The 27,570-nt window shown below is 34.1% G+C and overlaps 1 protein-coding gene across 1 annotated transcript in view; it reads left to right on the top strand.

Annotated features, from left to right (window-relative positions):
• The window catches only part of RYR2 (ryanodine receptor 2), a gene marked incomplete at both ends in the record, with an annotated part of 341,640 nt that overhangs the window by 303,314 nt on the left and 10,756 nt on the right, over positions 1-27,570 (top strand). The window contains 14 exons of the mRNA XM_079550429.1: positions 772-848; positions 2,073-2,146; positions 10,319-10,399; positions 11,113-11,201; positions 13,075-13,203; positions 14,202-14,306; positions 15,750-15,831; positions 16,846-18,149; positions 18,500-18,564; positions 20,375-20,522; positions 22,180-22,266; positions 23,058-23,276; positions 24,935-25,065; positions 25,637-25,679. Of these exons, the coding sequence (XP_079406555.1) occupies positions 772-848; positions 2,073-2,146; positions 10,319-10,399; positions 11,113-11,201; positions 13,075-13,203; positions 14,202-14,306; positions 15,750-15,831; positions 16,846-18,149; positions 18,500-18,564; positions 20,375-20,522; positions 22,180-22,266; positions 23,058-23,276; positions 24,935-25,065; positions 25,637-25,679 (2,634 nt within the window). The remainder of the gene's footprint in view (positions 1-771; positions 849-2,072; positions 2,147-10,318; positions 10,400-11,112; positions 11,202-13,074; positions 13,204-14,201; positions 14,307-15,749; positions 15,832-16,845; positions 18,150-18,499; positions 18,565-20,374; positions 20,523-22,179; positions 22,267-23,057; positions 23,277-24,934; positions 25,066-25,636; positions 25,680-27,570) is intronic.

The following is a 27,570-nucleotide window of genomic DNA, read 5'->3' as shown; positions in this document are numbered from 1 at the left end:
GATCATGAATCTCCATCCCCCCTGCCACAGGCAGGGCCACCAATCTCCCCATTTAATACTAGACCAGGCTGCCCAGGGCCCCATCCAGTCTGGCCTCGAACACTACCAGGGATGGGGCATCCACAACCTCTCTGGGCAGCCTGTTCCAGCACCTCACCACTCTCATTCCAGCTGAAATTGATCTTTGACCACTGTGATTTTTTTTCACATCTGGGCCTCTGGTTTGATCCTGTATCTTCACTTGACAGCATATTCGTTCCAGAATCAGTGAATGAATTCTTGTTATTGTGATCTATTATCAGAAGAGTAGTACTGATTACACTGCAGCTAAAACAAATGTAAAAACACTCCTCTGACTACTGATGTGCTATTGCATCTAAAATAAGCTAAAATAAATTAAGGCCATGACAGTCCCAGTCTGGTGCTGAAATAGCAGTGAACAGAATTGTATTGCTGACTAGTAGTAAGATCCTCTTCATAATCAACACAAAAAAAATCTGCTGACTGATTTGACTTTATTTTCCACATTTTAAGGAGAAGTAAACAAAATGGTTGTCTTTTTTCTTTCAAGGATTTGGGCTTTAAATGTTTTTTATTTCTGACACCTGCACTTTTCTCAGCACGACTCTTATTATGTAATTTGTAAATATTAGAGATATTTCGAAAAACCAATATCACTAGCAATCTAGAATCAATATAGTATTATGTAAACTAGAATAATGCATAGTGTAAATATTAATTCTCTGCATGTGTGATCTGTTTTTACTGCAGAAAATGCTTGACTACCTCAAGGATAAGAAAGATGTGGGTTTCTTTCAGAGTCTTGCTGGTCTTATGCAGTCCTGTAGGTAAGAAAATATCTACTTTAAAAATTCATTATTTTATATTTAGGTTTTATTCTACAGGATATATTCTTTTAAAAAGAATTGGATTTTTTTTCTCTAACAATACCCAGAGAGTGCCATGTGCTGGATTCAGGATAGAGGACAGTATGGTATAAAAATCTTCATATTATATCAATCTGCCTTAGTTAATGATTTGTTTTCAGATATTTTTATGAAACTTATGTCTGCTTGAGATATACCAAAAAAACAATTCCAAATTTAGGTGCATTCTTAAGGAGTGAATTCTTAACTCTGAAGATGTCCTGTAATTCTTCAGAGACCTGGTTAATGATCATTGTTAAGTAATCATAAAGATTTTGGGAAACCCCAGTTTTGTAAGAAGAATTAATAGAATTTTAGTGTGCAGAAAAAATACTGTTTTAATAAACTGAAGACGTACCATGTTTTTTTGTTCATTTCTGCTTCTTGACATGTTATGTGTTGATTATATATATTTAAATATTTAAATAGACTATTTATAAACCATATTAATAAATAATGTATTAATGACATAAAATATAAATAAATGCTGTTTCTCGTAACACCAACCTTGGCAGAGTTTCATCTTGAATTCAGTTAGATTGGAATTCATCAACGTTCATTTGATTTTTCTACACTTTCTTGCTTATGAAAAAGAAATGTTAATGGCAAGCTAACATGGTAAGCAGTAAAAGTCCGAACCTTTAAATGCACAGATGGAAATCTGTTAAGAGTACAAATTCCTTACATCCGGATAACTGAGTACAGATGCCCTTTTGGCATCTTCAATTTTTCAGAGTGTGAAGGGAGGGAGAGGTGAACTTGAAATGACTTGGATTCTTCTAAAGCTTTCTTCTTGGGATTACTCATTTGGATTATAATATGAAAGCAGTCAATAATGTGGCTTTTTTGCAGCCCCTGAAAATGAGTGTGTGTGCGTGTGTGTATATATATATATGCATGTGTGATCTTTTTTTTGATCGATTATGAAAAACTAAATTGTACTGCCATTTCCAGGGCAAAAGCATGTTAAGCTGAGTTTTGTAATCTTATAGCAGATGGGTATAGTAAGCCACTGAAATATGTCTTTTTGACACTAATGTGATTATATGCTTAAATGAAATCACAAATCCTTCTCTATCTTTCATAAAATAAAATACTACATATATTTAATTAATCTCTGAACAAATACAATTTTTCTCATTTCAGTGTTCTTGATCTAAATGCATTTGAACGTCAAAACAAAGCAGAAGGCCTTGGCATGGTGACTGAAGAGGGATCAGGTAATAATTTGACAGAAATGATCTGTGAACTTTTTCTTCTACATTTTGTAGAAGAAAAATTGAAAGAAACCTTTAAATATGTGTCTAGAGTCTGAAGCAAGATGTGATATCTAGAAGTATTTTATATAAAATTGGTCTGTTTAAGCCCATATTTGTTAATAGTAAATAAGTTTCAGTACTGTCTCAAAGGAGGCTTACCCATCATTTTGAAGAAGTGAAGAAACTACATGCGAAGTTGAAAGGAGATTCTAGTTATAAACAATGTTTATACGTGTATAACATTTCAGAAGTCCTTAACCAGTTTCAGCATAAAATGAAATTAAAAGTTCCCACCTGATTTCTTAAATTGATTTGACCAGAATTTAAACCAGACAATTTAGTTAAACAATAGGTTAAATAGTAGAGTTCAAGAAAACTCTATTTGCTGTTTGGAAAAAAGTCTTCTGGGAAAGCTGCTTCTTTGAAATAAGCATTTCTGTTGGTCTGTGGTAAAATATATATATTAAAAAAAAAAAAAAAAAAAAAAAAAAGCTTCACTTTTGACTGTACAACTTCAGCTTTCTACCCTCTGTGTTGTCAGTTCACTGTCGGTTTCTTTCTTCTGTTTCACAGTAAGTTCTTTGATTGCTTTCCTATGTTGTCTGGAACAATTAGTCTCATTTTTACCCTGACTATTAGGGCTACCAAAGCACAATTTCTCCCCTTATGTACAATATTTTTTACAGTGTATTTTTGTGTTTGAATCCTACAGTGACCAAATCTTTTAACATGTTTTTATCTTAAAAACAAGGTAAAAAAGCTTGACTGCATAATTGTCATTGCATTTTGGGGCTCATGGATCATACCTGCAACACTTCATATCTCATTAGCTATTGTGCCTGTAACTCTTTTATGTAGCATATTTCCTGACTATTCAATTGCTTGTATCAAAATCAGTATCATAGAATATTAAATTTGGCTGAATTATTTCAAGACTGATAATAAAATGCTGTTTCTCCAAAGGTGCTCCGAAGTAAAATTATAGGTTAAATATAGACTACTAGATTTAAGTGAGTAAACAAAATACAGTGAACTCAAATGGCTAAGCTTTAGTCATGTGACTGTAAATTGAACACTGTCATACAAGTTTTTGACCATTACTTTCATATTTTACTGAAAAATATTTTATACAATGCTTTAAGCTTTTGGACAATATTTCTATTACTAAACATTTATTTATAATTTGAATTGTAAGATGAATAACTACCTCTGTTTCTAGAAATTCCTGCTGTTGAATGCAAATATAAATAATTATTTGAACATTGCATAATTAACTCTACTGATGCTAGAGCATTTTTGTTCTTCCTCGTTTCAGGGATTTTTTGTTGTTTTTTTTTCTGTTTATTTGATCCTTACATTTTAGTATAGCACTAATTTTGCCAAAATAAGTACTAAATCAATTCTGTATTTGCTGCAAACAATTTATCAATTTTTTCTTTTTTTTCTTGTTTCCTTTTCATTGAACTAAATGTCCTCCCTTCCTCAGTCATCACTCATGAGCGTGGTAATTATTAAACACAACTGCATTTTCTTTATTTTTTCTGTTGTTAGCTTTGTGTCAGCACTGTACAGCTCCTGAACACCATTAGATTTTTTTTGTTCTTGTAAGAGTGTTAAACCAGTGGTTCTCTCCTATTATTATTATAATTATGTATTCTAAAATTTTTAATTTTTGCATCAACTCTCCCTGCTTTGTTCTTCCTTCCTTTCTCAGAATTTGCACAGTAACTGGCATGCTAGATGTAAGAGCAGCAAGCTTTTTTAAACTTTTTTTTCATTTCTTTTTATTTTAGCAATCCCAGTATTGCCATGGATGAATGTTTAAAAAAAAAAAAAAAAAAAAAAAAAACCCCAAAAAAGTGTACCTCTACATACACCAAGTCTCGTGCTATAGTCCTCCTGTAGTATTTATGTTGTGTTTTGAATGTAGCTTTATTGCTGCATTGGTTTGTGCAAACACAGGCAATCAGTGGTGGATCCAGTGAGGATTTGAGGGTGGTTAGTGGGGAGAGGACTTGCCACTGGCTAGGTTTATCTAATGTGGTCAGGAGTTGATACCAGGAAGAGGTAGTTCTTCTCTAATTTAGAGGTATAAATGTTTACAGGTAGCTCATCTTTGCTCTGAAAACTACTTGATTCAATGTTCTTGTACCTCAACAGTACTCTAAAATACTGTAAAATGTCTTATAAGAGTAGTTGACATGAGATGTTACCATCAACCATGAGAACTAAGAATTTTAAATAAAATATGTATATGCCTTTCAACAGGAACACTAGGCTCAAGCATAGCAGATGTCTTTTGATCAGCAAAATGTTGAAGAAGGAAGAAGGAATCTCAATTTTTTGGCAAACTAACAGAATTCTGCAGTTAGAATCATGTGTTTTGGTTTTCTTTGTTATTGACAAGCAGCAACGGCAATGTCAAGATACAGTAATTACGCTATGCCAAAAATTTCTTAAAGCAAAGGAATAATACTTACTAACATCTACTTTTTGATAGGCTATTATTCAGTTATTGGAAATTCAAGAAAACAACAGCAAAGCCAAATCAAAAAAAGGTTTCTTATTTTCTTCTTAGAGTTACTCTATTCTTGATATTATGATCCCTTCAAATAATAGTATTTTCTGTATTATAAAGCACACTTTTTTCAATTCACTGAAAAGAAATTTACTTAAGAGCTGTCTACTGCTGGTATTAAGACCTGATAGCATTACAAAAGCCCAGCCAGTGCCTGTTTGTGGAAACTCCTGTGGTGAACAGTTCTCAGGTATCCTAGATTTTATAGGATACATGACATCGTATGTCTATTTGCAATCGTATGAATAGCCACCTGGAAAATACTTCCAAGGAAATACCAATGACAGATGTGGAACTTTCTCCCATTCTTTTTCTTCAAGGGAGATACTTATTCTATGAGTAACAAATTACTCCTCATTGACAATCGTTTTATTAATTCCCAAGGGAATGGCATAATGTAAAATGTGCATTATGGCCTGTTTCTCATGTCTTCTGAATCTGGCACAGAAGCATATTAATGAATAACCGTAATTGAGTTTACTACATGTAAGTCTGAAATTATTCTTGCCAAATTCAAAGAAAGACTACTGTTTACTCATACAGTCATGTTTTCATGAAGGGCAGTGCTATATAAAAGTTTGTTTCTGGTCCCACATCAACTTCGGCAATAGGCAGAAAGCCCTATACTTAGTCAACATGGATTTGAGATTCATTGCTCTATTCCAACTGTTTCTTTGTGCTGTCCACGTTTTAAGCTCCTTGTCCTGGTATTCCTCTGACTGGTACTACCTTCCCTTTCCAAACCCTGGAACCCCCACTGGTAAAAACATCAATGGTTCTTTTGCAAATGTGTTTCTTTCTTGTTCTTGTGATGTACTCAATGTTGTTTCTTCTGTATGTATTCTGTTTTGATTTGATTGTTTGTTTCCTTTTCGGGAAAAAAAAAAAAAAGAAAAAAGAAAAAAGAAAAAAAAAAAAAGAGGATTCAAAACCAAACCAGTGTATAAATGCTTATTATCTTGTGATGGTTTTTCATTTTTTATTTAACACTCATACTCCGTCATTTCACTGTGAGTCAAAATATTCTTGAAAGTGCAGTGTTTTTTAAATGCCTTGCTTTCTGTTTCGTATCACATGGAAAGTTTATGCTTAGTTAATCTTAAATTTGGTAGGCGGTGTTCTAGAAAGATATTTTTTATTTTTAATTATTTTAAGAATTCATAAAGAAACTTGTGTATGTTAAGATGGAATTATTTTTCTTCCGATTGTAATTCACAATCAGGATGAACCTACTTCTGTGCATGTTGCTTGTAGTTTAAAATTCCATGCTCTCTGAATAGCTATGAGAGCGTTTGTTTTAAATTTCTGTTTTCAATGAAATGTGTTAAATATATCTGGCGAATTGTACAGATAGAAAATAACAACATGGATAGTTGTGACTGTCTCTGCTCAGTGCAGTGGAGTTGGACCAGATGGCCTTTGAAGATCCCTTGCAACTCAAACCTATCAGTGTTCATTCTATGATCACTGAAACTCATCTAGAATTTAAACAAAACACCCTTCCCTGAAGCCCTTCCCTGAAACAGTAATATCTTTCCAGTCTTTTAGGTATTGTAATGAAAAGTATTTCTCCAAGTCTTTTATCTGAAGAATTTTTAATATAGCTAAAACAGGTAACTCTCTGTAATAGACACAATTATCCCAGCTTATGGTTTGAGTTATGTGAAAAGGTGAATAAGTTCCCAGGTGAGCAACATGACAGTTGATAGGGAAATTTCACATCTGAAATTTTAGTCATTTTGATTTCCCGTGCCATTTTCTTATTTTGCTTTGTCTTAAAGAGAACATTGCTAGTATATTGAATATTGCTAGTATATATATACAAACATAATGTACCAGTCTTTCACTGATACAATTTGTAGTAATATTATTGTTTTTACTGCTCTCGGCAGTGTCTTCAATGGATATAATGCTAATATATTGGACTACAAACTTCTGAAATTCTAGACTGGTTTTAGACTAACCTTTTTATGTCTAAATTAATGTAAGAACAAATTTCAATTGCATTTAACTGATACTGAATTTGTGAGACATCTTTAAAATATTAACATGAAAATAGAAAATTCAAGCGGACCATTTATATTGCTTTGCACCATATTTGACAATCTTTGTCACGCGCTGCTGTGTCACTTATGGAACCGGGTTAGTTGATTTCCTCCTTCAGAAAGAAGTCTTGAAACTTATCAGACAAGGGCAGAACATTTAAGCTGAAAGAGTTAGCTTACTACCATAATACTATCTGATGGCAAAACTCTTGTTTTCTTTATTCATAATTAATACTGGCAAGATTTACATCTTTCCTGAATAGGACTATTTTTTAAATAAGTAACAACAAATGGAGCTTGCAAATCCAAACCTCACTTTTAATTTTAAATAAAACCTATGATTCAGCAGTAATTATTTCAGGTTAAATTATTCAAGAAATCATACTAAAAATGGCAATTTTTAAACAGATAAAACTCACAAGTATAATCTAGATTAATGTCTAGGTTATAATCTTTTAGATGAATGCTGTCAAGTTTAACTTAACACCCCAAATTTTCTGTCATGTGTTGCAAACAGTAACTGTGACACACATGTAGAGATAATGTAATTTTAACATTTCAATTTACTTTTCAGAGTATTAAATTTTTTTTTTTATTGTTTTATTTCTCCCCAGTTGAACAGTATTTTTAGCTTTTTCATATAACAAGAAGTTACTGTCTCCCCAGTAATACTGTCAGTAAATTGTTGTGCTTCTTTTTAATTAGAAAAACTGTATTTTTATTTTTAGCTATTAATATTGTATTGTGACTTTTTTTTTCTTTGTAAGTATTCAGAAGGCTTATTATAATCAAGTATTATTTTAGCATTGAATTTGATCTGATAGTTAAGGGTGTGTTATTAAATTGATTGGAAATGATGCAAAATGCTTTGTAGTGAAGACAGTGAGAAAATATATGAGGGCTATTTTCATCTGTTAATTACATGAAATCAGTAAATAAGCCTTTGTTCTCTGACATAGTACCACAACATGGTTCTCTAAGTTCATTGTAATTCTCTGTAGCCTACATTGCAGTGGTATTTTCTACATTTATATTATTGTTTTTGAATCAGTGTTTGCATTTAGAAGGGGCACTTAAGTAGCCTGACTTCAGAGAAGTGGTTCTTGGTGAGAAAATCTGTGCTTTTCTTTTTTGAATTAGATTCTTGAAGTGTCAAAGGCATGCAATACACAGAATTCAATGCATTATTATCAGTAAGAATAAATTTACTGTGAGAAATCTTTGTTCTTGGTTAGCTACCTTCAAAAAGAAGTTCTGATCCTTTCTGGAAGATGGATGTATCAATATTTCTGAGTAATAAAAGTCAAATGTGTTCCACAAAGGATATTAATTATAAACAATCAAGCAATAACAAAATAGAGAATTATCAAACTTGGACACATGCACTTTCAAGCAAACAGACATATTTCATTCTTTCAATCAAACTTATTTTCATTTCCTGTATAGTTATACTTCTGTTCCTATACATCACAAACACAGGATATCACTTTTTCCAAAACTACACACGTAAATTTTTTCATGTGTGCAGTCATACCATTTACAAACAACATGAGCAATGGCAGCATTTAGACTATTTTAACATATGTGTAAGAAAGTATGTGCCAGAATATACATCATATCAACAAAGACTAAAGAGGACAGTGTCAGGACAACCTGAGCCATGTTTTATGCAGTGTGCATATTTGTAAGTACATTTTCTAAATGAATGCTTGTGCATTGAAGTGGCATGAACTTGTGCGTGCAACAGCAAAGGTTTCTTAGATTTTATAGAAAGAAGTGAATCTGCACTTCAATTCTGTAGTTTCCAACAAGGCACCTTTCTCAGTCTGTAAGTAACATCTGAAAAATAAAACTCCTGACAATATCGACATTGGTTTTAGTCAGATTTTAGTCAGCTGTAAAAATGGATAACTAGCATTATTTTAAATCTTTGCATGCCCAAGCTGTTAGAAGAAGTGCTTTTTATTTATTATTTACTTTAAAACAGAGAAAAAGATTATTTTCAAAAGGATTAACTTTTTCAGCATATGTGAGATTACATACATGCAGTTTGATTTTGCAGAATTGTCCAATAACTTGTATTCATTTTTGATTTCTCTATGGTACAGCTGAATAAAATGCGCTCCCAAACCTTTTAAATATTAAAAATTGGGATTTGTTTTATATCATTTATAAATTCTACTGGGTGGGTGTACTAATAGCCAGAAGATAAGCTCTCCATGATCTCATACATGTAATTGTTTTAAATTGAGACTTTCTGTTTTTCCCGTAGTTCTGAAAACTGTGAATTGATGAAAGGTCAAGGAAAAAAAAAGAGGTTTAAAAAGATTGTAACTCACTCTGTAATCTTGCCCATGCAAATGATTTTGATTCAGTGATGTCTTTATATGTAAAAAACACAGTTGCGCCCTTTATGAATTTGATTTTGCAAGCTGTGGATATATCAACCATTTTCTCTGCAGGTCTACATTTTTTCATCCTTCCATTTTGCTATCTAAAAATAACACTTGCCTATATATTCAAATCATGTATATTCCATCTCAAAGAAAATAAGTTTAGTCCAATTTTATTTCCATATGCATTCCAAATACTTGTTTGAAGTCCTAAGAGGGGGATTTCTTGCAGAACGTTTATTTGTTTTAATCACAAATATTATCTTATTATTATCTTTTATTGGCTGCTGTTCTACCTTTTTCACAGTTGTGATTGTTTTCACTGACAAATTTTTTTTTCTTCTCATCTCACTTCAGTGTACACAGTTAACTGTAGGTGTTGAAATAATTGAAATAGTGTTGTTTTAATACAAGGCTTACTAGTGTTCTGTTGTCCATTGAAGAATCATGAAAATTGTTTTAAGATTTATACTTAGGATATTGTCTGTCTAACAAAAAATGAACTTAAGGACCTAAGTCAGTGAAGCACATAGGCATTTGTTCTAGTTCATCGTAAATTTCTTGCTTTATTTTGTCAAGGGAAACAAAAGCCCAAGATCCGTTTTATGTCAGCAGCAAATAGATACTAAATCCTGTCTAAATGATTATTGAGAATGCAGATAGCTATAAGTTTCCTGGGTTATTCTAAGATATTTTAAAATCTTATCATTTATTTGAGGAATGATTTTCATTACCGTTCAATTAATTCTCTTTTTAATTACTTTGTTTTTTGATGAATGGTAACCAAATTCATCTGTCCTAACCTTTGTTTGTAACGCAGCGTTCATGCCTAGAATAATCAAACATGATTGTAAATCGTGGGTTATTTCTAAAATGTTGCCATGCTCATGCTGCCATATTTATAAATCCAAAGTTGTTTTTTTTTTTTTTTTAATTAAGACTTTTTGAAACAAACTATCTGTCAAGCACAAGTCATATGTGCTTCAGGTAGATTGGAGGCTATAAATTTTCTCTTTCCTTCTTCCTTAAAATAAAATATGGAGATTTTCTGCAGGGAGCATGCTGTATTAGCTGTCAGCCTGTGATAATCTGTGCTTCCCATCTGGACTTTCTGCAGGAGAAAAGGTGATGCAGGATGATGAATTCACCTGTGACCTCTTTCGCTTTCTTCAATTGCTTTGTGAAGGACACAATTCAGGTTTGTGGGCAACCTTCCAGATAAGCCAAGGTGGCACTAACTTAAAGATAACTAAAGATAAAAGCTCTTCACTGCTGTAAATTGGGCAGTCTTCATGAAATATTACATAATTTTGTGAAGCTGCTAGACAAATGGAAAAGAAAAATACTTATATGTGATAAAATATCAGGCTGTTTAATCTGTTTAATCTTTGTAGAAAAGGTACTGGTTTCCAAACTGATGAATTTTCAGTCTTGACCTGACTGGAAAAGATAAACAATATAGGGAAATGCACGTGATTTGTAATTTCTAGCCAGTGATTGAGGGGAGAAAATAATTTGCATTAACCATTGGACATATTTATGACCCTGCAGTCAGGAATTGTATAAATATGAGATTTTATTTCATTGTCATTTTCATTTGCAAAATATATATTAGGTGTCATTCTCTTGGTATTGATGGAATTCTAAGGATGTAAAATTAGTCATAAATATGGCCAGATTAAATTTCTCCAGATGAAAAATAAAATCAAATTCCTGGTTTATGTTTTGCCGATAAATTTATATGGTCTCTGCAATAAAATGCTGAAACTCTTAAATACAATTAGTGGAAAAATAAAAATCCATTCCTTTAAGGTATACTTTCCTATATAATATTTAATCAGAATTTAATTAGCAATAATTCTGTAAATTTTGCACTTAAATTTAAACTAAAACTTTTATTTGAAATTTTAGATTTTCAGAATTACCTGAGAACTCAGACTGGTAACAACACAACTGTTAATATTATCATTTCCACTGTGGATTACTTATTGAGAGTTCAGGTAGGTCAACTTCTGTACTAATTAAGTAGATGACAAAGATGACTAGTATTTGTTCAGCATTTACCATCACGCTTTTTATGTATTTTGATCATAAGGTAGACTGTTGTATGCAGAAACTCAGAATTTTTAAATTTCTTCGGAATTTCCTTCAGTGGTAAGTGATTTTTTGCAACAGCAAAGATCAAACTTCATCCTTAAAGCACTGCTCTGCCATAAAGGACATGGAGGTACTGAAAATAAGCCAGCAATGTGCCCTGGCAGCCCAGAAAACCAATCATATCCTGTGCTGCATCTAGCCAGCAAGTCAAGAGTGGTGATCCTACCCTTCTACTCTGTGCAGATGAGACCTTACTAGGAGTACTGTGTCCAGATGTAGAGTCCTCAGAACAGAAGAGACATAGAGCTAGTGTAGCATGTCCAGAGGAGGGCCACAAAAATGATCAAGGGAATGGGATGCTTACCCTTTGAGGACAGGCTAAGAGAGCTGGGGCTGCTCAGACTGGAGAAGAGAAGGCTCCTTGGAGATCTGAGAGTGAACTTCTCAGTATCTAAGAAGTTTCTAAAAGAAAGAAGGGGACAGACACTTTAGCAAGGTCTGTTGTGATAAAACAAGGGGAGTGGTTTGAAACTAAACTATGGGCGGTTTAGATTGGATATAAGAAGGCTTTTTTTGTCTTTTTTTTTCTTTTTTTTTTTTTAACAGTAAGAGTGGTCAGACACTGGAATAGGTTGCCCAGGGAGGTAGTAGAGGATATCCCATCCCTGGAGACAGACAAGGTCAGGCTGGATGGGACTCTGGGCAGCCTCATCTAGCTCTAGGTTTCCCTGTTCACTGCAGAGGAGTTGGACTAGATGACCTTTAAGAGTTCCTTCCAACTCAAATGATACTGTGATGCAGTGCATGCAGAAGGTGGGTAGGTGCTAATTGCACAGATCAGTGGATGCAGTTGTTGACTGACTCCAGATTCAGCCAACTTTGTCATCCATATACTGATTATTTTACCACTGTTTTGTTACATGCATGGCACCAATTGAAACATGAGAATAGTTCATCATTTCCTAATGGATGTGTGTTGGGGTAAGGGGGAGGAGGAAAGCAGAAGCTAATTTAAAAATCTTTCAAGCATCTACTTTGAAGTTTATCCTTAATCTTTAAATATGAAAACTTACCATTATTACTGGTAATGGTTAATCACTGTACGTGACACTTAATCAGCTTTGTTTCATTTTATTTATCTAGCTAAATTTTCTCGTAACTATTTATATATTGTGGCTAAGAATTCCAATCTATTAAAATAAGTATTCTTTAAACTACTGCTGCTATCAGTGTTGCTATTTATCTTTACACACTCTGTAGAAGTTGTGGGGATAATACAGCAATTTCTATTCCATTCTTTCTTTGTTTGAACTTTCATGAGGTTTCCTTTGGGTAAGACAGAAGACAGAAATAGGCATCTTGCATACAAAACTACATTTGTTCCCTCTACTGAATGGGTATCAAGCACAGAGTATAAAGAGAGATTCTTTCATGAGCAGCATGCAGCATTACAGTAACATTGTGCCCTCCTGTTCAGAATGTGAACAGTTTTATTTCTAAGAGCAGATGGCAACCAATCTCATTCCATTTTTTTTCCTTTTTTTATAGTTTTTTTTTTCTTTTTGTCAATTCATTATTGTTCATTATTGCTATCAGTTCCCTTAAGATGAAAATTCTTGAAGTAATGCTTGACAAACTGTGAAGGATCATTTAAAAACATAAGCTAATTACTTTTCAGAACTATAATCCTAGTTAATATTTTTTGGATTTGATGAAGAATTGATTAGAGAAACTTTGATTGTGTAATCTCTTTGTGCTTCTCACAAATGTCTTTAGGAGTCAATTAGTGATTTCTACTGGTATTATTCTGGGAAGGATGTTATTGATGAACAAGGGCAACGAAATTTTTCCAAAGCCATTCAGGTTGCAAAACAAGTTTTCAATACTCTCACGGAGTATATCCAGGTAAAATATTTCATTATACTTTTATGGATTTGTAAGAAAATGAATAATGCTTTAGATATAAAAATAATGTAGGAAAAATGAAGCTTGGGTAGGGATATAAAATAGATGAAATTGTACTTCAAAATGATTTTGGGGCATTTATTCAAATAAGAAGTTTTGCATTACTGGCATTGCTCTTTTGGGGCCTTAATAATTCAGACAAATTTACACATATTAGTAAATAATTCTGTGATAGTAGGGTGGATTTTTAAATTAATTATTTCTGAGGCAGCTTTTATTTCCTTGCAACAAATAAAAAATGAAATGTTTCGCTGAATGATTAATCTCAAAATGTATTGAAAAAAATCTTGTACATATTATACTGAAGTGTGGTAACTTTGTGCTGAATAAATACGAGTAGCAGCAACTTACATGTGCATACACAAGTTTTTTGTATACTTGTTTGGCAAATCACAAGAAATATTGTTAGCTAGTAAATATTTTATGTGCTATTGTCTGAGGTTTCAAAAGATTTTGGAATCTTGTTTTTTGGAAGTTCGAATTTTTGGAATAATATTTCTTAAGACTGTGTTTTACAAGTAGATTTGCTGGAAAAAAGCCAAACCAGCAGATCAGGAATCCTAGTCTCTAATCTATTGTAACAATTTTGCATCTGTACTGTATGTTACTTCTAATTTACAAGTACATCAGCTTGAAAATTTGATCTCCTCTAACATTTGTAGTTTAAAGTTGTGAATAGCTATCCTATGCTTTTTGTCCTTCTGAATTGTTAATTGGTGCTTGGCTAAAGCAGGGTCAGGATGGCTATTAGCAACTGGCTTTGCTCATGGTTCACGGTGTTATGAAATAAGTAATTCTATTTATGCTTCTTTTTTCAAAGCATTTTTTAAATTACAGGTCCCTACTTATACCTCTCTCTTTGTTTTTGTTTTTTAAATTGAGTTTCTTACAGATAAAACCTGCTTTATTTTTTTCTGTTTTTGCAATGTTAAAAACAGGGGCCATGTACTGGGAATCAGCAAAGTCTGGCACACAGCAGGCTATGGGATGCTGTAGTTGGTTTTCTTCATGTATTTGCTCACATGCAGATGAAGCTGTCTCAGGTATCTTTTTGTTTTTCCTTTTAAAGTTAATGGCTTTTTAGTAAAGATAAATTGTACTTGTTACTGTGTTGGAGTAAGTAATAACAGCAGTTCTTAGTGTAGATAAGAGGAAAAATAAAAAAAGAGGTGAAATAATAAAAAAAACATTTCAAGGTGTTAACTACGGAATTAAAGTAGATGTGAATAGCAGGCCTATAAAAGAAATACTGACCATGGTCTGAAAGCTGATTAAATGAAGCTGAAAATGAATCATATCACCTGAAATCAGAAAAAAAAAAAAAGACAACTTAGCCAGCTCCAGCGTTTCCTATCAAAGTTCTGCCTCCTTGTTTTCTTTGATTTTGCACAAGCCTTTCATGCAGGAACCGTCTTCCCTATTTAGGTGCCTAGATCAAAGCAGACATCTAAGTCTTCTCTATTCTCAGTAGAGAAAAATTGCAATTAATCTTCAGAATGAGTAAATTGCTTTTGGATGTGAGTACTCATTTCATGAACAACAGAGTATGGAAGACTAGCACAGGCCGCTCTGAAGAGGACTACAGTTAGAGAAGAAGAGTCCTATCCTTAAACTCTGTGTTTTTTAGCTTCTTAATTTTTAAAAAGTATTCAGTGCACCTTATATTATACATTTTTATTCAAATGTAGTAATTCTCAGTTTTTTAAATAATTTGATATTTTCTGAGAATAGTGTAATAATTATGAAAGAGTTTCAGTTGTTAAACAATAAAACTCTGAAGGCTATGACGATTTGCTTATTTATTTATTTATAATGTAGATCAAGTGTTCAGCAGTTACAGTTACAGACAGCCAAATATATGTAAGGTAAAAGTTGATTAAAAAAACTGATTTGATTATCAGCAAGATCTGGTTTCACAGCAATGACAAGTGTATGGTTTGAGCTGTGCCAGCATTAATTCATACTGTCTTTTAGCTACTACATCTAGAAAATGATGATACACACCCTACCACTCCAGTCAAACCCGATGACCTTTGCTCAAAATGATTCATTGTTGTGTGCAGTTACTCACGCTGTTCTGCACTGTGACAGAAACATCTTGCTCCAAATATATGATAAGTAGAGACAATGTCTTTCTCTTGTATGGAGCTCAAACTCTTAGCCTCTAGAAGCTTGTTTAGATCCTATTATAATCATGTGGCACTTTGAGCTCTATGTGCTGCTGCCATGATTGTTTTTGCAAGGCTTCTAGGTTGTGAACTTGATTATGTCAGCAGGAATGCTATTTTAGATGTCATTAATCATTACAGATGCATCATCTGTGGGCTTGAGATACCCAGTTATTGCTTTATTGCTTTATTACCAGTCTCAATACTAATAACTGAATTTTTAAGTCTTATCTTCACAGGGTGATATCTGCATAAACATATATGAATGGCAAGGAAGTCAATAGACATCTTATTTATAGGTTTGTGTTTATTATTTAGGATTCCAGTCAAATTGAATTACTGAAAGAATTAATGGATCTTCAGAAGGATATGGTTGTCATGTTGCTGTCTATGCTGGAAGGTAGGTAAAATTTAATGTTTTTGTTTTCTTTTACAGTTGTTTTGTTAATAGTTAGGTTTTTAATTTTCATGTGATAGCTGTCAGAGTAGTTAGGTCTTTAATTGCATGAGAGATTTCTATAATGCATTTGATATCATTTGTGTTGTTTCTGCCTGTCACAATTGTGTAAAATCCATCTATATCAGAAGTTCTACTTTGTTTCTGTGAATTTGGCTTATCTTTTGGCTTTAAGAGAGAAATTTTACTGTTGGAGTTGGAATCCTAAGTTCTGTGAATTGAACAAATTATTTATCATTTTATTAACAGCTTTAATAGGTTACAATTATTTTTATAGCCATCTTGGACATAAATAATATACTTCAATTCTCCTAGTGACTTAGTTCAAAGTTCTTTGAAACTAGTAATTGAACATTGTCATTCCACAGAGAATGTGATTGTTGTCAAGAAATACATTTATGGTAGTTCCTATCTAGAGGCTGTCAATAGTATTCTGCTTAGAAATCCACAAACATAGACAATTGAAAGATAGTTTCTCTTTTTTGCTTCTTTCATGTACATTTGTTGTCTTGAAAGAACTAGGAAGGCAGCAAATGCAGCCTAAATTGCAGTGTAACATGGTTTGTTTACATGAGGTCAACCCAGAAGCAAAATAAATTCGTTTACGTAGACAGCACTCCGTGAGGGAACTACTGAACTAGTCATTCTCACTAATTGATGCTGATTCTGTCTGGCACCACAATAAAATGTGTAGTATTAGTATCGAAAATCTGCCCATGTTTAGTACTTTATTAAGTTTAACAAATGTGCCTATGTCTTGTTTGTTCTTTATTTCTCTGTTGGCAAATATTCAGTTACATTTTAAACCAAGTCTTAGGATAGTGGTATTAGTAAAAGATTTCTAATTTTACAGCTGATTTCCTAATAAGAGTGTGATAGCCAATGGCTTATCAATATTCCTCTCTGACGAAATGTTTGCTGCTATCAATATCTTTATCTTTGTGTTATTACATCTAGGTAATGTTGTTAATGGAACTATTGGCAAGCAAATGGTTGATATGCTTGTGGAATCGTCCAACAATGTGGAGATGATTCTGAAGTTTTTTGATATGTTCTTAAAACTGAAGGATTTGACTTCTTCTGATGCATTCAAAGAGTATGATCCTGATGGCAAAGGCATAATTTCAAAAAGAGATTTTCACAAGGCAATGGAAAGCCATAAGCATTACACCCAGTCTGAAACTGAATTTCTACTATCATGTGCTGAAACAGATGAGAATGAGACTCTGGACTATGAGGAGTTTGTGAAACGATTCCATGAGCCTGCCAAAGACATTGGTTTCAATGTCGCTGTTCTCCTGACCAACCTCTCCGAACACATGCCCCATGATACTCGCTTGCAAACTTTTCTTGAACTGTCAGAAAGTGTGCTGAACTACTTTCAGCCTTTCCTTGGACGTATAGAAATCATGGGCAGTGCAAAGCGCATTGAACGAGTGTATTTTGAAATAAGTGAATCAAGTCGGACTCAGTGGGAAAAACCTCAGGTAAAAGAGTCAAAGAGACAGTTCATATTTGATGTTGTAAATGAAGGTGGGGAGAAAGAAAAGATGGAGCTTTTTGTTAATTTCTGTGAAGACACCATCTTTGAAATGCAACTGGCTGCCCAAATCTCTGAGTCAGATCTGAATGAAAGGTCAGCAAATAAAGAGGACAATGAGAAAGATAAGCCTGAGGAACAGGATCCTGGAATGGGTTTCTTCTCACTTGTAACTATGAAGTCAGCATTAGTAGCGCTCAAGTATAATTTAATGACTCTTATGAAAATGCTCAGCATGAAGAGCTTAAAGAAACAGATGAAAAAAGTGAAGAAAATGACCATGAAGGACATGGTTATGGCTTTATTTTCTTCCTACTGGAGCATTTTAACGGGCTTACTGCATTTTGCCTGTAGTGTCTTCCGGGGCTTCTTTCGCATCATTTGCAGTTTGCTGCTTGGAGGAAGCCTAGTAGAAGGAGCAAAGAAAATCAAGGTGGCTGAGCTATTAGCCAATATGCCAGATCCCACTCAGGATGAGGTGCGTGGTGAAGGAGAAGAGGGGGAGAGGAAGCCAGCAGAAACTGCATTGCCTACTGAAGACTTGACTGATTTGAGAACTTTATCAGAGGAGAGTGATCTACTCTCAGATATATTTGGTTTGGATTTGAAACGAGAAGGTGGACAGTATAAATTGATTCCTCACAACCCAAATGCTGGTTTGAGTGATTTACTGAGCACTCCTTCCATAGCGCCAATGCCTGAGGCACAGGAAAAAGTCCAGGTAACCATACCTTTTATTTGTGCTGTATGTTTCTCTTCTTCATATGTGAAGTATAGTCTTGAAACAAAACTTGCATCTATTTTTGTGTTGCTTTTGTTGCATTTTCTAGGGAATCACATATAATCACTAAAGTTTGCCTTCTCTGACATCACAAACTGGAATGCTTACAGTCTTCTCTAAGTACCTGGTAATTTGGTTTGCTTATAATGCTAAAATGAAGGATTTTATTTTTTTTTTTCCTCAGAGCTTCAACTGTTAAAAAAGTTGGAATTTTGTACTCTCTATATTTTTTCAACTAACTCTGTATAGTAGTGTTTAGATACATTTTAAAAAAATGTTACCATCTCTAGGAACAGGTGAAAGAAGATGAAAAGGAAGAGAAGGAAGAAACAAAATCTGAACCTGAAAAAGCAGAGTATGTATAACTCTAACCAATTATCTTGGAAATATATTCGTTTCACTGAAAAATCAACTTGATTTATGCTTACTCCACTGCCTATAATTTTGTCTCCACATACCACAGCTGTTTTTTTTAATCCATCTTCATCGTCAGGACATATTTGCAAGTGAAGTCCATGCAAATAATTTCACTCAGATTTATAAATATCGGTTTCAATAAAATGAGTACACTTCTAAAAAAAATCTTGAATCTGATAAATCAGATATATACAGTTTATACTGTTTTAATTGGGCTGACTTTCATCTGTTCATTTAGGGTTTTCTTGGCGAGTATGAGAATAAGAAGAAATTTTCTTGGAAAAATTGTAAGAGCATTTGTGTTCCAGAGTGGTTATCTATCTGGGTAGAGACTGAATCTGTTTTGCTCATCCCATTTGCTGTGGCATACTTTGAGCTATTTGGATTTTGCAAAAGCTTATTATTCCATTATGGTTTTTAATGAATTACTGAATACTTGCGCATTTTTATGGGGATCATTAGCATTTGATAAATAATAATTTGAGACTTTTTAAGACATGATAAAATCTAATGTTAATGAGATTACTGAGAATAAAAAAGCAAAACATAGGACTTGGCTTTAGCCACTAAAAACATGGCACTGCATCCGCCTTTTTTATGGTTCTTGCTAAGTGTTTGGTTCCTGTTGTTGATATATCACTATCAAAATCCTGAGTGCACCCCTTACTCTCAAGCTATTTCCATACTGCCCTCCTGGGATGACGAACTCTTCCCCGTAATTAATACTCTTTTTGTAATCAGTAAAACAGAAAATTTCTACAGATTTGTAGTGACTGCATTAAAGGTGACTCTTTCAGACTTTTGAAGTTCACTGTTGATTGCACTGTTTGGCTATGTGAGTTGCAATGATCCTGTATTCTTTGTAAGGAATGCAAGTGTCCGATGCTGTTAGCCACCCTGAAGCCACCCCTAGCGTAAGATAAACTTTCAAGTGAAAGTTGCTGAAAATATCCCTACTATGAAGCAGCTTAGGGCATCAGTTATTCTGTTTGTAGATACTCAGATTAATAATGTAAGGTGTAAGTTGTCTCTCACTCTGATTTGGCCTCAAATGGTCTTCTGTAATCCTTTCATCTATCATGATGTCAAGTCTCATTAGCTTCCAAAATAATTCTGAGTTCCTAAGATGTGCTTCAAGAAGGCAGCCCACTGGCTATGATTTTTTTTGTAAGCATCACAGTGATAATCTCAGATCGAAATGCTGTCAAGCTTTCTTTCTCCTCTCTCCTCCTGGACGGAGTATTTATGTCATCCTCAACTGGACAGAAAAGCAGAAGTTAAACATGAAGCTTGGTTTGTAAATACAAGAAAAAACAGTATTCTTCAGTTTGTGTGAAAATCAGATTGTTCAAGTGCATGAGGTTGGATAGGAGTGCTCAGACATACAGACAGTTGCACAGACATTTGCTAGCGCAAATATGAACTGCACAGTTATGAAGCAGAGCTTTAGGTAATAAGTTTGGAAGATTCTTAGTTACCTGCCTCTACCAGTTAGCAATTGTCACTTCTCTAAGGTGACAAACCAGTAAATTCAATTATCTGTAGATTTAACCAGAATGTCACAATTGCCAGTGCTTTATGCTGAAGATGGATGTCTATACTTATTACCAATTTTTATGCACTGCATGAATCATGACTACTTGAGCCAAATGAAAGGATGCAGTATCTTCTCATAGGGTGTGGTTTAGTTATTTTTATGTCAATTTTATTAAATTGTAATGTTATTTTTGTTTCAATCGTGTCCTAAGAGGAGAGGATGGAGAAAAAGAAGAGAAAGCCAAGGAAGACAAAGCAAAACAGAAATTAAGACAGCTTCATACTCACAGATATGGAGAACAAGAAATTCAGGAATCAGCTTTCTGGAAGAAAATCATTGCATATCAACAGAAGCTTCTTGTAAGTTGTTTTCTGCCCTGTGGCTTACATGTTATGAGAGAGATATACCACAAAATTATTCTACCAAACTGAAAAAAACAAATATACTTCTGATAGGTCTCATTCATTCTTCTATCCACAGTCATCCATAAATTGGACATAAAGGCAAAGGTTTGGGTTGATAAGTGAAAAAACCAAACCACAAACACAACAACAACAAAAAAAAGCAGCTGCTCACTCACTTTCTCAGATAAGGCCAGGGACAGACTTGGAAAGGTAAAATAGTGAGAGCTCAGGGTCTGAGATAAAGACTGCTTACTAGCAAAGCAAAAGCATCACATGGAAGCAAAGCAAAGCAAAACAAGGAATTCATTTCCTGCCTTCCATGGGCAGCTTGGTGTTCAGCCGCTCCCAGGAAAGCTGGGCAAATCATGTTTAATGACTGCTTGGGAAGACAAACGCCATCAGTCTGAATATCCCTTGCTTGCGTCCCCCCTCTTTCCCCTAGCATCTATTGCTGGGTGTGTGGCCTATATGTCACTTACGCCAGCTTTGGTCAGCTGTCCCAGCCTTATCCCATCTCAGCTCCTTGTGCATACCCAGGTCCTTGTTGGCAGGGCAGCACGAGAAATAGAAAAGTCCTTGGCTCTGGGCAGGTACTGCTCAACAGCTAAAAACATCGGTGTTCTGTCTCCGCTGTTTGAATCAAAAATCCTGAATACAGAATGAATACAGAATCTTAAGAGTCTCTACGATCCCAGCCAAAACCATAAAAAAAAAAAAAAAAAAAAAAAAAAGCCATTTCCCAGGTTGTAAAAAACAAGTAGAAGAATATTTATGTGCTGGGAATATGCAGTGACCTACATCAAAAAAATGTTACAACTGGTAAAAATAACCTCTCAGAAAGATAGAAACAATGTAATGTTGCCTTCTTTTAAATGTTGTTATGTACAGGCTTCTTAGTGTGATACGCTGTTAATTATAGGATGAGAAGTAAAGGGTAAAAGTTGTGTGGATGAGGGAAACGCATTTGCAAAATTGGGAATATATTTTCTTCAACTTTTTCTGGCTTTCGAATAGCACAATTTTGCAACCTTGAAGTTTTTGCTTTTTTTAAACAGTTAATTCATTTCTTAAACTGTTGTTTCCTAGATAAATGGAAGGATATAGATAGAAACTTCTTTGAAGGTGATTCATAAGGAAGTTGTATGTTGTGAAACTTCTTTAAAATGAAGTATCCCAACTGACAAGGTGAAATGACTATAAATCTAGATATTGTTTTGAAAGTTAAATATTCAGTCCACCATAGAACATAGGTTTAAGCAAGAATTTCCTCATTGGAACAAAATTTCTCTCAAAGTTTACTGTGCTTCAGCTTTCATTTTTGATGTTCTTAATATCAGAAGGGATCGAAATACATGAAAAGTTTATTTAATGCATAATTTTTCAGTCTTCTGACATTGAAGGCACTAAATTAAACTAGCATGGCTGATATCCTACATACCATATAGTCTGACTGAAATCGTGGGAAATTCTGAAGCAGAATGAAAAAATGATCTGTTTTTCAGATTGAGATTGAACGTTCATCACACTTCTGATAATTTATTAGTTGTCTAGCTTACTTTCTCTAAAACAATGCTTAATGATGAATTTCAGGATTGTGGTATTTTTATTTCAGAACTATTTTGCTCGAAACTTTTATAACATGAGGATGTTGGCATTGTTTGTTGCCTTTGCCATCAACTTCATCCTGCTTTTCTATAAGGTATGTTCATCATACTGTTACTTTTAAAGTTGGATTCTGAAAAGCATTCAGGTTTTGTAGACTGTGTTCTATTGTAAAAAAAAAAAACTTGCCAACCTAATAGAATCAATACCTTCTTCAGACTGATACTTCAGAGATCTAACAGTGATAGCTGATGTGTTTGCATGGAAGTACACAAATAGCTATTTCCTGAGTTCAGTGCTATGACAAATGCAGCAGAGTGAACGTATCTGTGCCTCAGGTGCTCCATTTCATAGTACAGTGACTCAGCCAACTCCAATTTTCACTAACAACTTAGGCTAATACACCTCAGCTGAGACATCTTCTTGTATCCTCACGCTCCCTGAGAGGGTATGCACAGCTGTGTAGAATATCATGGATCATCTTTGTCAAGGTCTGTAATAAATATAATACAACTGAAGATTTTTCAGTTCAGTTCATGGAAGAACCCTGCTCATAAAGATTGCATTCAGCAATGTCAGGAGTTCATGAAGTTTCTTCCAGGAGGACTATGCCCTTTCTTGGATTCAAAGTGATAAATTCAGCATGGTCTACAATTGCAATAGAGAGTGAAAGAAAATCAACACTGACATAGTTTAGTGTAACAAGATGAAGTGATCTCTATGAAACTTTGTTCTGAAGGGGAAAAAAAAAAAAAAAAAAAAAGACTTCCTCACAATTCTGTTGTCCTTGATTGGATTGTTTTCAGTTGTACTATTTAGCTTGTAATAGTATAAAACATCTGTCAAAGAAATACACCCATAATATTAAGATTTAAGTGATTTAAACAGGTCTCCACCTCTGCTGTGATAGAAGAAAAGGAAATTCCTGTAGTGTCTACTGGAGAAAATATGAAGTTGGACAGCTTAGAGAGCGACAGCCAGAGGGTCATTGCAGTGCATTATGTCCTGGAAGAAAGCAGTGGCTACATGGAGCCCACGCTGCGGATTTTGGCCATCTTACATACGGTCATCTCCTTCTTCTGCATCATTGGGTATTACTGTTTGAAAGTAAGAAAAACACATCACTGTTTTTTCTTCTAGCTGCCAACTTTTTGTCCACTGAGTGGCATAAATTGGAACCTTTTCTTAAACAAGTTGGGAAATCATGTAAATACCATTCTGCTTGTGTAATCTGCATCAAAAACTGATTTAGGTTAATTGTGAATTCAGAAGGTTCCAGGCCAGAGCCTGCTTTGCTGGTCTGGCATTGGATCATAGGTTCACTGTTTTCACAGTTACCACATCAGGCAGCTAATTATAGCAGAAAATTCTCGCAACTGTCAAGCAGTGTTTGATTTGCCACTACAAATTAAGTTTTTCTGCAGATCAATAAATTCTAAAAATATTTTTGTGTTTCACTGGTTGGCATGAACAGCGAGGGCTCAGATTTCTGGGTATGGAGATGTCCTCTTCTACTTCATAGCTTTTTATCCTCTTGAATTCTTAATAATACTTTTCCACAATGTCCTTTACAACTACATTTATTACCTGACTAGAAGTGATAGGCATTCTTTATAGTAAATAATGATAACAATTGCATTCTTTCCAAATCTGAAAATGAGGAAATGGCCAAATGTGGTTTCAGTCTCTGTCTTTGAAGATGCATTGATTGCAGTATTAAAAATATTTTTATTTACATCTTCTATGTACATTTGTTTCTGGAGAGTGTTCCACATGAAATCCATTACATTTTTCTCAATTAGTTGTATGAAAATAAGATCGGTACTATTGTTACTGTGTGTAATACAGTGATCATCTTAATTTAGTCTACTTTTCATTGTCATTTTTTCAGTATACCCATGGAAAGTCTTTACTAGTCGTACTGACACCATTGCAATATGGATACATTTTGAAGACCTGTGAAGTAATTACAGCGGCACTTATTTTCAAAATAAAAACCTAACGAAGCAATTCACTGTGCATGTTAACACAACAAAGCATCCATTTCTATTGGAAACAAACTTCTAAGTAGAAGAACACTCTACTGGGACTGCTAGTTATGTCTCACTTCTCAAAATGTACTTTTGATTGTCATCCAAAGTACAAAAATGAGGCGTAAAAAAACTTGATCCTTGCTGTTCAGGTGTCTTTGCTGGCAAAGAAGCACAGATAATGAATCAAATACACAATGTGAACAATGTTTAAGGATTTTACTTCTAACTGCTCACAGTCTGTTCTTCCTGCTGTTCTCCATGTGAAACTTCAAGGATTCTTTAACAAATGAAAGACAATGTCTTACACATCTGGGTGCCAAAATGCCATCCAAAAGTGTGATCCCAAATGAATATTTTAGAACTAGAATTTCTAAAGATTTTAGGATATGTATTTTTTTATATTTATTTTAGCTCTCTTTTATATGACCAGTTCTAACAGTTCTGTGGAACTGTGCAACTAATTTTATTGGAAGTACGTTCAGATTTTTTTGGTCATCTTATTACAGCTGTGCAGTGCGCTCATAATTCTGTGATTCTGAACTAACTGGTCCATGTGCATCTATATCTTCAGGGTGTTCTGGTCAATTGTCAATTCTTTGAATTTTTTTAACTATTACTTTATACTTATTCAGTTTTCATATTTAATTTTTCTAAAGAAACAGCCTTTCCTCTGAGTTTTCAGATATCTCAGTGCGTTTTTAACTAATTTCTTATATGTTTTTCCAACTGCAGGTCCCACTAGTAATTTTTAAGAGAGAAAAGGAAGTAGCAAGGAAGTTGGAATTTGATGGGCTGTATATCACTGAACAGCCCTCAGAAGATGATATTAAAGGGCAATGGGATAGACTTGTAATCAACACACAGTGAGTTTTTGCTTAGTCTATCTTTACATCTTTGTAAGGAATTATTCTTTCTTATTATTATTTATTGTTGAGCTGCATCAAGAGAGGAGTGACCAGCGTAACAAAAGGAGGTAATTTTTTCCCTCTATTTTTCACTATCTTGGAGCAGCTTACATATTAAAGAGAAAAAAAAAAAACAATTTCTTTTGACAAGCATGGTGATGATTGTTTCTTGCTGTCAGTTCGAGTGAGCTATGGCTTGGATACTTTTATTGGCTCTTGAGTACTCCTTTGAGAACATATTTAAAAGTCTGACTCTTTGCCTGTTGGAATTATGTGACTTAAATGCTTTGGAATCTTGTCTGGTTCCACCAGCAACCATCAGCTCAGTTGCCGTTTTTCAGACATGGTAGTGTGATAGGCTCCATGCCATTTGGTAGCTTTCATTCCAGTGACTATCTGAATTGTCAGCTGGTGATAACAACAACAAATTGGTTAGAAACAAGTAAGTATGTAATTTCTGTATCATAGTAATTATTCTATCTCTTCACAATCATCTAAAATGTGCTCTTTTTTCATCTGTATTTTTCAGGTCTTTTCCAAACAACTACTGGGACAAATTCGTGAAAAGAAAGGTAAGGTTTATTTTCAAAAATATATGTGAAATTAAAGTAAAGCTTTAGTGCATGGTGTTTTTTTTTTTTTTTCATTTTTGAAAGAAGTGTAGTCTACATTTCTTCAAATAAAATATTGATTCAATATATATATATTTCCATATATTCCATTTAAATTATACACACAATTCCTTACCTTATATTAACAGATTATGGGTGGCTTCTTTTTGTAATTTAGGTAGCTATTCTTACAAGACGTTCCATCTACGTGACTTGTACTATAAACCAGAAATTTCAAATACATTCATGAAATTCTGTAGAGATGTGTACACTTGTGTGTATATTACAGTATGCATAAATAGTTTTGTCTCTGTGAATCTAGTTGCCGCGCTCACATCCTTGTATGCACTTATAAGAACACAGTATAGAGAGTTTCTTGATCACTAAAAAGTAAGCAATTCTATAAGGAGATAATGTAGATTGAGATGATTAGGCATAGGGCATAGCATAACAGTGGCGCTGACCAGCAAATGATAGACACCATACTGGCCCGTTTCTTCTCTTTGTCCTTTGTTTCGTCACACTTGCTCCTATAAATCCACGTAAATCCATCTTGCTTCCCACTTTTGATTCCCATCCATAACAGGCAGTAAGTCTCATGCAATCTCCAAATGATCTTCCCCTCTGTCCCACACCCCCAGGCAACCTATTAGTCTGAAAGGTGATCTGAAAATCTTTCTGTGACTCAACTTGGCAAGTTTTGTGCCTGGATATTGGGAGTTGGTCTTTTCTGGAACAGCTCTGGAAGGAACCAGGCAGAAAGTCAATTTCTTGAAAGTCAATAATTTGAGTTCCTGCCTGCTGTTGTTCTCTGTGCTCCTCTGGCTTGTGGAGATTGGCCTTTGATGGGCTGATGACTGACAACTCCTGTTATGGTTCTGGAAGTAAGAGCAAAGTATTATTTGAATTCTCTCCACAGCATTGTCTCTCTGTGCTCCTTGGTAGACATGCATAAGAGCTTTTGTCACATTGTTGTCTTATCAAAAAATAAGTCCTCTATTACCAGAGGCTTTTGAAGGTTTATTTTTTTTCATATGAGCTGTGCATCAAATGTTTTCTCAGGATATCATACAGTAAAAAACATTCTTATTATATTTGACCACGTTTGAAAAAGTGGGTATATGTATTGTTAAATCAGATTTATACCTCTTTCAGACTGTTTTAATGCCAAACTTTAATCACTTCTGGAAACGTGTTTTCTGAAATAGTAGCAGAAATTTTGCTAGTAGATTTTTAGGTCTCCCTATCTAAAAAATTTGTTTGAGCTGTGTATTTGCTTTGCTGTTTAAAGTATTTCAGTATTTATGGAGTTGTTAGTGACATGCTTCTATCTGTTTATCTAAATAAAGATGAGAGGCAACAAATTCCCCATGCTAGTGAATGATCCATAGTCATGAAGCACTGCTTTTCAGGCATATGACAAAGAAGGCTTGTGTCTAAAAATCTCAAGAACTGTCAACAAATTCTTTAAGTATTACTTCTTAGAAAGCTGGTAAAATATCATCTCTCACCTTCATAGTCATTCAGTTATGGTCTTTTTATCCATAATTGTATACTTCTTTGAGTGCTGATTTAAAAGTGAGAAGAAATGGATGATGTTTAGTGAGGAGCTGTGTTTTTAGTGAGAATGAGAAGCATAAGTTCTTTTCCAGAAATATTTCCCATGAAACACGTCAAATTTTGTAAGAAATAGTTTGAAATGAATAGTTTGAGTTCACTCAATAACATTTTAGCTCTGTCATTACCAGAAAGATGAATTTGCTTAAAAGCATTAAGTCTCTGTAAGAGATCTTGTGATTCCTACATACTTTATCTATATTACATTATTTGTTGTATTGTTAACTATCATAAA

Source organism: Tetrao urogallus, assembly GCF_951394365.1.
Source record: "Tetrao urogallus genome assembly, chromosome: 2".
Taxonomy (NCBI): Eukaryota; Metazoa; Chordata; class Aves; order Galliformes; family Phasianidae; genus Tetrao; species Tetrao urogallus.
The sequence above is the reverse complement of the archived record's forward strand: the minus strand, read 5'-3'. Positions and strand labels throughout refer to the sequence as shown.